The sequence below is a fragment of the Aythya fuligula genome, chromosome 22 (assembly GCF_009819795.1).
Source record: "Aythya fuligula isolate bAytFul2 chromosome 22, bAytFul2.pri, whole genome shotgun sequence".
Lineage (NCBI taxonomy): Eukaryota > Metazoa > Chordata > Aves > Anseriformes > Anatidae > Aythya > Aythya fuligula.
This window is the reverse complement of record NC_045580.1, coordinates 1,762,090-1,774,138: the sequence shown is the minus strand read 5'-3', so window position 1 is coordinate 1,774,138 and position 12,049 is coordinate 1,762,090. Positions and strand designations below refer to the sequence as shown.

At 48.6% G+C, this 12,049-nt stretch overlaps 1 protein-coding gene across 1 annotated transcript; it reads right to left on the bottom strand.

The window, feature by feature from the left end:
* Nucleotides 1-937: 937 nt before the first annotated feature.
* On the bottom strand, nt 938-11,688 carry LOC116497929 (transmembrane protein 45B-like). The gene is made up of 6 exons (XM_032201992.1): nt 11,646-11,688; nt 4,231-4,432; nt 3,655-3,867; nt 2,604-2,788; nt 1,598-1,740; nt 938-1,061 (listed from the first exon to the last, which is right to left on the bottom strand). The coding sequence occupies exons 2-6, from the start codon at nt 4,412-4,414 to the stop codon at nt 938-940; spliced, it is 849 nt and encodes a 282-aa protein (XP_032057883.1). The 5' UTR covers nt 4,415-4,432; nt 11,646-11,688.
* Between the last annotated feature and the right edge of the window lie 361 nt (nt 11,689-12,049).

Here is a 12,049-nt window from a genome sequence, read left to right as displayed (position 1 = left end):
AGGGTTTGAGACCCGAACAGCTGTAACTCAGCTTCTACTGGTGTTTATTTTATATATATTTCTTAATCTTTATACTCACTATTGGCACATCTTCCTCTTATCTACAAAGTGATGTTTTTGCAAGTAATTATCTGGCAAAGGCAGGCTGAAAATGAAAAGTGTGCCTGTTCCATCTCACTTTCCCAGCCGAGGGGGTTTTGTTCAGTGGAAAAGTGGGACGTCTCATGAATCCTGGCTGCTCAGCCATGTGTCTTGCAGGCCTCCAGGCTTTGCAGGTCTGAGAGCTGGATTTGTCTAAGCCATTATTGCACACTCTATAATTTATAAGACTTAAACTTAAGGATATCAGCTCAACGAGGGTTTTTAATTCACGTTTATTCACTCTTTAAGATTTTAAGTGAATATAAAACTATTTAAAATGTGTCTTTAGTTCAAAGCTTTGGTAATAAAATTTGTATTGTGTTCAATCCAGCTGTGATGTTGCAAATTTGACATAATCCCGCATTCATCACTCCTTTGCTCTTCTTCCTTGGGATGACATTTTGGTGATGAGGTGTTGGAAGACCTGACCCCAGCCTGGACCTTCCCTGCCTTCAGTCACAGCAGGTCAGGCCAGCATGAGCTTAGAAGAGTCACCCGGCCAAAGGATGCCATCCTTCACTATGGAGACACACATGGGAACCCACAGGACAAAATGATCTCATAATGTTGAACTTCTGCACTTCATTTTGTAGCTAAAAGTCACTGTGGACAGTGATGGTGACATTTGGGTACAGGTTGGGACAGCTACCACCCATGCACACAACAGGCTTTCCAAGAGCAGAATGGTGGCACCTCTCCACTCTCCCCAAACATAAATATTTCATTAGATTTTGGTTTTGTCTTTCTTCTGAAAAACTGATTCTTCACATATTTGGAGAAGGAGAGTGCACCCTCCTCACTCTTCATCTGATCCGTTTAAGAAAGCAGCCTGGGAGCTCATGTCACACTTTTGCTTCCGGAGTCCGAGGCCAATGTAGGGCTCGCTGCAGTCTCTCCTGCACCTCTGGATGCAGCTGGAACACATGAGTGAGAAATCACCATTAGCCAAACTCCCAGACTGCTCAGGGCAGCAAAGTATACTTGTATGAGCACACAGAGGGAGATAAGTTGTTGCAGAGGTCCTAAAAAGCTGGTTTTCTTTTTTGTACTGCTAATAACTTAATGAGTGTCAAATGCTTGGAAATCCTTGCAAGGGAAAGGACAAAGATGGGCCAAGTGTCGGGCATCCTGGTAATGATTTGATTTCTCTATCGAATTAAAAGCCGTCTTTCAGCTGTCAGTGCAGAGCAGAAGCAGTGCATGACTTGCAGGAGCAGCTCAGGGACTTATTTGCCTTCTCTGTCTTTAATGCCCGTGCCTCTTGCTGCCCCTATTTTGCATTCTGTACACTCATCAAACAAAATGCACGCTTGTCGCCACGCTCTAAAACTTGCGGGAGCCACAGGATGCTTATTCAGCTGTGACTTTGTACTCCAGGACAGGCTGCTCATTGCACATCCCTCTCCTGATGTCCCCATCCCCGCTCCTGCCCAGCCCCGAGCCCCAGCCGTACCAGTACGCAACAGTGTAGTTTATGGCCAGGATGACCACAGCGGCTGCCCAGTGCCAGAAGAAGCACATGGTGAGGAACATGATGTTGTCGTGGTCGCTCTCATCCCACATGGGACCTCCCCATGGCTGGAACAGCACGACCCCAATCTAGGTGGAAGAAGCAGTTCATTACCATGGGGAAAATCTTTCTGCCTGGCCTTGAAGTCCAGCCTGGCTATGAGTTTGGTGCATGACCCCAAGCTGGTCTGAAAATGGGGCTTTCCAATCTCAGAGAGATGTTCTGGAAGCAAACTGGGCTTGAGAAACTTCTGCAGGAGTTTTGTAGCCACACCAAGCAAGCCTGCACCTTCAGAATCTCTTCTTCTGCACAAAATCTGAATACGTTTGTCCATCTGGATCACAGACTCCTACCCAACCTTTAAAAACTCCAAATTTAGTGTTTTACAAGCTTAGCATGGTTTTTAACCTCTGGAAGAAGGGTGGTTTGAGTCAGTGGAGCAGCCCTGGGAGTGAGCAGGAGGAGAACTCCCACTTATTTTGGCAATTTAGTTCTGGGAACGGTTATCTCTACTCGATTTCTTTGCCTTTCCAGCTCCTACCAAGGCAATCAGGTGGCCTAATTTTTACTCAGCCATTTGATTGCTTGGTGAGGATTGTGTCTTTCCACTAAACCAGAGGGAGTGCTGCCGGGTGCATTAGACACATTAAGCAATTAGTACTTGGTTGTTAGGTACTGCAAAATGTTGCTTGCTTACTCTGAGCACTCGCCTCTTCTCTTTCCCCCAGAGAAGCAATAAGCCGAGACAAACAGCTATTTCAGCCGGAGCAGCCATCAGAGATGACCTGTGCTGAGTAAATTCTCATTCTGGGTTATGATCTATTTATGAAGTGAGCCTTGCAAAATTATTCTTCAGAGACACGTGATTGATACATGATGTACAGCTGCTTTTCCTCTCTGCCATTGCTCTCCTACCTCGGTGCTCAGCTCTGCAATAGAAGCCAGAACAGACCTGCCAGAACCACGTTCCCTGGATGATGGTGACACCAGCTCTGAACATCTCCAGGACAATGTTGTCATAGAGGAAGACCTCCAGCATGGTGCTGCAGGCCCCTGAAAATATGGCGATGAGCAGGAGGGAATGGATATGCTGATCCAGCATGGGGCGGTGAAGGACGTGGTAATAGAAGAGACAACCTGCCAAAATACGTATCCCACTTAGAGCAGCATTTAGCACAATGACCGAGATCACAGAGCCCTGGTAGAGCAAATCATGTCCCACTTAGATTTTGGTGAGCTTTATCAGATGGGAAATGTGAGCAATTAGCAAGCTTGAAGGACAAGGAAGTGAAATAATTTCTTAATGTCACATGGAAATGAGTGGCATGCCACAGACAGCACCCAGGCCCCCTCCAAGATCTATTTCCTTTTCTTACATGCCAGACTTTACCCATTGAACTGTCCGTGCTGCTATTTCAAAGACCACTTGGACAAGGGAAAAGAAAATACCAGGAGACATGCTTTGGTTAAGGGGTTTTCAATAAAAGCAAGGACTTCATTTCCTAGTGCCTTCTTCCTGCCCTGTGTGAGTCAAGAGGTCTGAAATCCTGGCTCACAACTTGCAAGACAGTCTGAAGATAAAATGATATTCATGATGTGCTGAAGCCAGAATAAGTCACTTGAATTTGCCACGTGCAGCGCAAGCAGATGAGAATGACGATGCCTGCAGCACAATTAATGGCTCTCGGGGGAATGCAGGGCACACAAACAGCTCTGTGGATGTCAGATAGATGCTGCATCCACCAGCCATTCATCATAACAAGGGAACTCAGCCTTCTGCTTTGTACCGCTCTCACCCCAGAAACCCCAAGCCAGGCAAAGCCAGGACCTATTGATGCCTGTGTTTCCCATCCTGATACAGACAATCCTTCAATAATATATCAGACCTAAAATGTGTCCTCTCTGGGGGTGTCCAGAGCAATATCTCAGTCTGGCAAATTTTGGTCCTGCTCTGACTCACCCTCCAAGACCCCTCCCCAAATTCAGTGCCGTCTGCTACCGACCTTCGACGAACACAGCCACAGAGAGCATGAGGCGGTCCAGACCCCGCGGCACGGTGTTGAACAGGTAGGTGAGGACATCCACTGCCCCGGAGAGCCCATAGAAGAGGTACATGGTGGTGTGCTGCCAGTTCATCAGTTTCACCCAGTCACGTTTCTCCCCACTGTAGAGGTACATGTGAGGACCGTCCGGGACAAACTGCTCTGCCAGCATCCCTGCTCAGACACACAAGATCACACCATTGTGCTTCTGATGATTGATGCCACTCACTGCTGCGGGGGCTCTCTGAAGGCAAGAGCTGAAGATTTAGGGGTAGGGAGAAAGGACTGGATATAAAAATCAGGACTCCCTGGATTAATGGTAGCTGGTCCTTGGGAAGCAGTGTGAGATTTGTTTGGTTTTTTCTTTTTTCTTTTTTTTCATCAAACTCTATTAGAGACCAAGACCATTAAGGAGATGCATCCTTCCACATCTGGGCCAGTTTCTCTGGAGTAAGGGCCATCTCTTATGGAGTAAGAGCACAGCCATCACTACAGGCTGGCAAGCTACCAACACAGCTACTCTGATATAACCCTTACCTATTAGAGCAAAGATGATTTTGACTGCTCCTTCAATGGCATCCACACGCTGGAAGCAGTAATTCCTTTGGGACTTCTTGCTTGCTTTCTGGCTGAGATGCCTCAGTGGGTATTTCACAGACCACCAGAGCCCAAAGAGCAGGAAGAAACTGCCTGGAAGCGCATGACCCTTGAAGTTTGCCATCCTGACAATGTCCTCCAACTAAAAGGCAAAGAAAAACAATATCATTACACAAATCACACCAGGGTTTGATGTAACACTATGGAAAAAAATGGAGGATTTTTTCCCTTTGCCTTTTGGAGAGGACTGGAAGAGCCGGAGCCCAGACTCATTTAGCAGAGCCCCATGTCTGCTGCAATCTGGCATCCCAGCAGCCTGAATCTTGCAGCTCCCAGAGGGCCCAAAGTGGGCTTCATCCCTCCCAGCAGCAGCTCCTGCTCTTCCTAACCCTCAGGGGGTTTGAGCAAGAGCATCCCCTGCAGACCTGGACAGGGTCAGGTTTATAGGACCAGGCAGGAGAGATAACACACTGGGAAAGCTATAGCTGGGGGCAAGGGAACCACCAGTGGGCTTGTTCAGCTCCTACAGAAGAATTTGAACAGCCACAGGAGCGGTGTGCTCTAAGCAAAAATGTTTAAAATTCCTGGAATTGTTTCAGCCCAGATGCATTGATTTTGCAAAGCCAAAGGATTTTGTTAAAAACAACTTCAGAAATGCTCCCAAACCCCAAACAACTTTCTCTCTGCATCACTGCTTCCTCCCAGAGCATCACCAAGCTGGGATTTGCAGCGGGGATCCCACCTGAGCTGCTCAGCACCTCTGCTTGAACCTCCGCACCCCTTGGTGCTGGCACACACGTGCAGGGGTTGCAGGAGAGTCGGGGGATCCGTTTCCTAGGAGAATTGCAGCAATTAAAACTCAGCCAGCTCCTGTTTACCATTTGCTGCTTTGCTTAATTAGGTGCAGAAACGATTAGCTCTTTGATGTGGGCTCGAGCATATGTTCAGGGGCCTGCCTTGGCACGGCTATAGGTCGGTTGTGTCGGGCTGGTCAATTAGGAGTTTTTAATTGATAGCAAAAGCTGTGTCTGGCGGTGCTGAGCAGCTCCTCCTCTGCTCAGTAGTGCTCCCACCCATGCCGAGCTGCAGCAACACCGGCTCACTCGTGGCACAGATGCAACCCATTGGAACAGCGAGGGGCTGCGTATCTTCGTGCTGAACCTGCCCATACACCCACCACCTTGGTTTGCTTCCCCCGGCTGCATTTGGGCTTCATTCCCCCCCCTGTTGGTATGATAGAGCAAAACACACCCTTCTCCTGCTGTTTCCTGCCATAAAGGACAATTTGGGGATGAGGTTGAAAACAGCTTGCTGCTGTTGGCCTTTGAGAGGCACAAGTTGTTGCTTAGGCTTTTTTCATCCCCATTTTGGGGTCAGTTTGTCCTGAAGACACCCTGTTTTGCTCTGTTGAGCCCAAGCTGCTGGGTCCTGGCCATGTGCAGACAGTATCTCCTGCAGGCAGCTGTCCTGGGGCAGGAAAATCTGCCAGGCTGGGTCAGACCTGCTGCTGCCAGGTGAGAGCTGCTTTAAACAAATCAGCTGATGCATCACCTTGAGGCAAGCAAACGTCGCCTTCTGGCACAAACACCACCCTGGTGTGTGCAGCTGCCTGCACAACCGTGACTGCACCTTGTGCCACGGTCCTACCTTCACCAAATGCCTACAACCTTTTCCTGAAAAAAAAAAAAAATAAAAATGAGGAGGGGACTTAATGCTTGGGTGGAAATGCTGTGCATGAAAACATGATTTCCTACTGCATTTGAGAGCAGCTTTGCAGGCAGCTTGTAGGAGCACTGCAAGGCTCTGCCTTATTTCATGACTTAAAAGCAAGGATTTATTGACAATGGGTGCATTGGGTAATTAAACATGAAATCAAAGCAAGGCGCTGTTTACCAGCACTGCTGGCACAGTCCAGTAGCTTAATACAATAGCCTCTTTTGACCTTTGAAGGAGGAATCAGAACATCTACCTGTATCCCTCTGACAAAGGGAGTGACATGCCTGAGCAGGGGAGGTGGCTGAACAGTCTGTATTTTCTGGGTGAGCAGCGAGACACATCACATACATGCAAAGGTATTATATCAGAATAATATAACTAAACCCCTAACATAACTAAACCCCTAGCAGAATACCATGACAAGACAGTCCTACAGCCGTACTGCAGTAATGCTATAATTACCATGTTACAATGCTACCCCACATGTCAAATATTTAACTCCATGAGCCAGCTCCAGCAGTTATATTTTAAAGGTCGGTGTTTAATAGGACCTGAGGGTTTCCCACATGAGTCCAATGCAGTCAGAATGTGATTACCTAAAAGATACAGTGATCAGTCAAAGCAGGGAAGCTTAAAGGTTACTTTTAGGTGTTAAACACACAACCCATTTGTAGGATGAAGAAAAGCATGAGAAAAACCCAACAGCTCTGATTTCAACCCTGAGCACCCCAGAGAAAGCGGCTCCTGTTTATCCTCACTCCAAATGTAGTGAGGCTGTGCCTGTGATCCCCTGTGTTAGGGAAAAAATCAAAAAGCCGAAGACACAGCTGGTTCCAGGGTTGGTACCAGCAACTGCTGCCACAGGGCATCACTGCAAGGCGTGACTTTGCCATGTTTCCTACTCATCTGATCTGTACACTTGATAGCGCACCCGCGTCCCTGCTCCCATGTAATTAATGCTCTTTGCCCCACTGCCTGTTTATTACAATGCCGTGCACTGAGCTGGCTTAATGATTTACTCTTTCATCTGCTCTTATCACCTCCCAAAGGAGTTGGTTTCTTTTTGTTTTAGAGCTAATGCACCAAATCACCCAGGAAGGCATTTGGTGCAGTCTGGAGGATAGTGAGGAGCTGGGGCAGACTTTTGTCTCCTCCTTCCACCTCCCTGTGACAGCCCCAGTCTCTTTTCAGCCAGCCCCAGGACCTCTAGGGTTTGCCTTGTTTGCTCTAACATTTTGAGTGTGCTTCTCTTCTCTTCTCTTCTCTTCTCTTCTCTTCTCTTCTCTTCTCTTCTCTTCTCTTCTCTTCTCTTCTCTTCTCTTCTCTTCTCTTCTCTTCTCTTCTCTTCTCTTCTCTTCTCTTCTCTTCTCTTCTCTTCTCTTCTCTTCTCTTCTCTTCTCTTCTCTTCTCTTCTCTTCTCTTCTCTTCTCTTCTCTTCTCTTCTCTTCTCTTCTCTTCTCTTCTCCTTTCCTTTCCTTTCCTTTCCTTTCCTTTCCTTTCCTTTCCTTTCCTTTCCTTTCCTTTCCTTTCCTTTCCTTTCCTTTCCTTTCCTTTCCTTTCCTTTCCTTTCCTTTCCTTTCCTTTCCTTTCCTTTCCTTTCCTTTCCTTTCCTTTCCTTGTTGTTGTTTTGCAAAGGTTTTATTACTGCATTGATAACAACTTGCTCAGGGCACTGCTTCCATGTCCCCAGCTTGGAAATTACAGTCTGAAGTTCGCGATTGGAAACAGCTCACAGCCATCACCCATGCAATGAACTCTGCCCTTCAACCTCCACAAATCAGACAGTTCAGAGCCAGCAGAGCTGTTTGGCTCTCTGGGGGACCTGCTGCATGGCTTTCAGAGCGTGTTCGTGTGACAGGGGCATTCCCGGGGGAAATGCTGACTCAGTAAAGAAGAGAAATGTCCTCGCTCACAAAAAGGCTGAGCTCGGTCTGGATCCCAGCTGGGAAATGCCACTGAGGTGCATGTCTGGAAGTAATGCAGCTATTTCTGACCCTCTTGAGGTGGTTTTGGCCTCCTTGTACTGAATCTGAGAGTGCAGGAGGGCATTGAGCCCAGACCTAGAGACCAACAGCAGCTGAAGTGCTTTGGCCAAAAACCATCCTCTGTCAGCTCAGTTCCCACCCCCACATTCTCCCTGTGCATCACATTGGTTTGTGTTGGATTCAACATAACCCCACATCCTGATCTACCAGAAAAAAAGAAAAAGAAAGAAAAAAACAAACAAACAAACAAACAAAAAAACAACCAACCAACCAAACAAAAGGCTGGGCGGGAAAGAAATGGTCCAGCAATGAGGAGCCTGGAGAAGCAGCTGTGGCAGTGATATAGCTATACCATTGCAGACAGAAAAATTGCAAAGATGACACCCAGGAGATGTCAGGTATATGTACAAATGGAAGTTCCCCTATCTCATGTCCTGGCCACCTGCTGTCTGTGCTCTGCCCCATGCTGTTACCAGCTCAGTCCTGTTTGTACAGACCCAGGGGCACTTCTAACGAGAGCAGCACTTCCATTAGCTCCCCTAGGAGCTAGATCCCTAATGCAGTAATGTCAGCCTGAAACCCCACGCTGAGCCATTTTATCCCATTATCACTGGGTTTTCTTGTATTTCTGCCTCTATCCACATTGGGCAGTGTTGGTGACGTTGAACCAACTTATTTTTTGTTACTAATATTCCCAAGCCCAGCTGCTTCCGCAAAACTAAGAAAGCAACTTTTCTGCCTATAAAAGATATTTTTGGGGTTTTGTCTTAGGTTAAAAATCAGCAGCAGCATTGGAACCTGATGGGCCCAATTGCGGGGGAACAGCTGAAGGACCTTCCATTGCTGGAGCTTGCACAGAAGCATTGGATGGAGGCATGAGATAGATCAAGCTCATCCTAACACATTGGCTTGCCATTAGGTTTGCAGTGGGAAAATTAAACCTGGAAGTTCAAACTGATGAAAGCTTCCGGAGTGGTCTGTGTAACAGACAAAACAGACCTTAATGAAAAGAGACACGGGGAGAGAGAGACCAAAAGGAGAGGAGGATGTTGTGCTCCCTGTTGCTGCCCTGCCTCTGCTGACCTTCTTCTGTGCCACTGTCTGGTTTGGGTGTGCTCAATTTTACCCCACCAGAGTGGCTGCGGTGAGGGGTGTGAGCCCAGGACCCCAGAGCAGCGACCTCCCTCCAGCTCAGCTACAGCCCAGCAGAAAAAGCTGAGCAATAAAACAAATTACCCGAAGCCATCTTAATTACACAGGCTCGGAGCAGGCGCTTTGTCATCTTTTGCTTCTCTTTACTATGTGCATTTGCTTATTTGTGCTTTTAAGGAAACAGGGTCTGACTTTAAAAATGATCTCTTTTGGGAAATGTGTGTTACCATCCTAAAAGCTATTTTTCTTGGCCTCTGCGTTAGAGATTAAAGTGCTTTCTGAAGGTGGAGGTTGCTGCAGGACTTGCCTTGCCAAGGTCTCGCCTGCTCCGTGACGCATGGTGATGAAATCGCCCTGACTCTACAAGCCCCTATTACCTCATGGGCACCAGCACACAGCCGTGACCCCAAACTGGCATTGCTGCCACCAGAAATGCCGCAAAGTCCGTATTTTCTGAAGACAAGACAATTGCACATCCTAAAATTGTCCCAAAGCTGGCGTTTGCTGCAGTCTCTTTAACAACTAATCTGTGGCTGCTCCCTACTCCTCATCCCCTGTTCTTCCTCCCCTGCCATTTATCGTGGGGAGCCCTGCCCTAACGAGCATCCCTTGCCCAGAGGAAGGAGCCCCCTTGCCTCGCCTGGGCTCCCCAGGGGATATTTTGGGCAAACCCGCCATATGACACAGGCTGACAGCTGCCTTTGACAACCCTCAAGGAAAAAGCTTTCCCCCAAAAAAACTATTAAAGAGACTGTTTCAGTTTCAATATATTCAAGGCACAGCCAATTAATCACCTTAAACACCTCAGGTCTGCTTGCTGCGCGGTGCTGGTGTGCCTCGGTTTATTGGATACCTGCGGCTGCCTGACTTAAAGCTCTGGAACTGCCCTGCTCACACCAAAACGTTGTTAGATTTGGTGACGTGCTGCTAGGAAGAAGGAAGAAACCTGCAGCAGCGTCCTGCTGAGGGAGGCACCAGCTGCGGAGAAGGGCAGTGCCCGGACTCATTTCCTCCTCACCTGCCCCGTTTTCAGGTACTAAAAAAGACTGTTCAGGGCAGTTCTGCAGGGAGAGGAGGGTGGGGGAAGACTTTCTGCTTCAGCGCACGTAGGGCGATTTCGGTCCAGTTCTTGGACAGAGCCTTTGTGTTTCTTTTGGCTGGGAGCAGAGCAAGCAGCCAGGGAGGGCTTCATGCAGGCTGCCCAGCGAGGTGCACGGGGCCTTTTGGGGACCCCTGGGCTGCCCCTCTCTCACCTCTGCTGCCTCAGCCCCCTGGTATCTTGTTTAATTTCCAACTTTCTCCCCAGACAGCACTGCTACCAACTCCCACCACCACGGCCCATCCTGGCAGAGGCAGCAGAAGCAAGTCCCTGCCTCCCCCACCCCACTGCACCCTGTTACAGTGGGACACCCCAGTGTGCAGAGCCCCCCTTCCACATCACTCACCCGAGGGGAGTGGGTCCAGACTCACCCACCCCAACCCCTCACCTCCCTCCTCATGGCTTTGGTCCAGACACCGAATTTGGGGGTCCCCCACCCCACCCCACCTGGAAACCCAATCCATGGGGCTTCCCAGCCACGCAACATGAGGCCCCATTCCAAAAAGGAGACAGGGTGTGTTTGCCCACCCCATCTCCCACCGCATTTTCCCCCACGAAGCCCCTTCCCGCAGCCACCCCTCGGTACCTGCCGGCCGCTCCAGCCGCACCTGCACCCAGGTGAGCCGTGCTCCGCCCCACAGCCCTGCCCGCGCCTCGCCCCGCTGGCTCCACGCTCCAGCTGGAATCTTTAACCCCAAATCTCTACTTCTTTAATCATCCCAAGTATCAAATATCCTTCTTCAGACCCTCCCCCTGCATCGCTCTCCCTGTGCAGGGTGCATAGGGCGTCACCCCCTTCCACCCCATGCCTTCCCCCTTTGCAGCCCCCCAAAATGCTGGGACATGGAGGGGGGACCCACCAAACAGCTTCACTGCTTCTGCATACTTCATTTTCCCTGCGTCCCAGGTTGTGATAGATGCTCCTCCAGGGATCCGCGATCATAACCCATATTTCAACTCCGAACGCAATTTTCTGACCAGACCTCCTATAAAATGTAGTTTATTCTTAATAATACTTTCCACTTTCATCTCCAGCCCTGCAAGTGCTTTACAAATGTTAAATAATTAACCCCCACGACACCCTTGGGAGAGAGGTAAGCATTATTATCGCTATTTGTAACAGAAGCACTGACAGAGCCTTCTGTGCTATAGCCCTGCCAGCCCTCGGTTTAACTCACTTTTATGGAGCAGCACAGGTACTTACATCACCAGCAGCAAATACACCTGCCGCAGGGAATTTGTAGTGAGAAAGCTGAGTCTTACTGTCTGGGCACATTTTTAAATATACCCACTGCATTTCATAAATGACTTTGCAGTTAGAAGCACTGTCTAGCTATCCCCTGGCACATTTTTTTTTTTCTTTTCAAGTGGGGCATTTATTAAAACCAAATCTATTCACTCACCCCATCTTGTGCTGTTGTTTAAACAGGTGTCTTCTGGTAAAAATAATGCCCTGTTGATTCATCTTCACGCCCCTCTTCTAGAGGTGTGTGCTGCTGGAGTCAGGGGAGGAAGGAAGCATCCTGCAGGCATCCTCTCCCCGCTGATTTTATCAGCATCTCGTCCTGACAGCTGCTGCGGCACTGGGGTTGGATGCCCGAGCCGTGCATGTTCCTTCAGGTGGGCGATTCACATTTTCCATAGAGAAAAGCCAAGCTGCAGGCATTTCTCTGCTCCAGCTACATAGCGCCTCCATTAAATGGCTTCATGGATGCTCTAGGAGCCTGCTGCTGTTTTAACTCTGGTCCTGTGAGCCTGGAATAAATCAGAATAAAATGGGTTAAGGATCAGGACCCTTTTACATCAT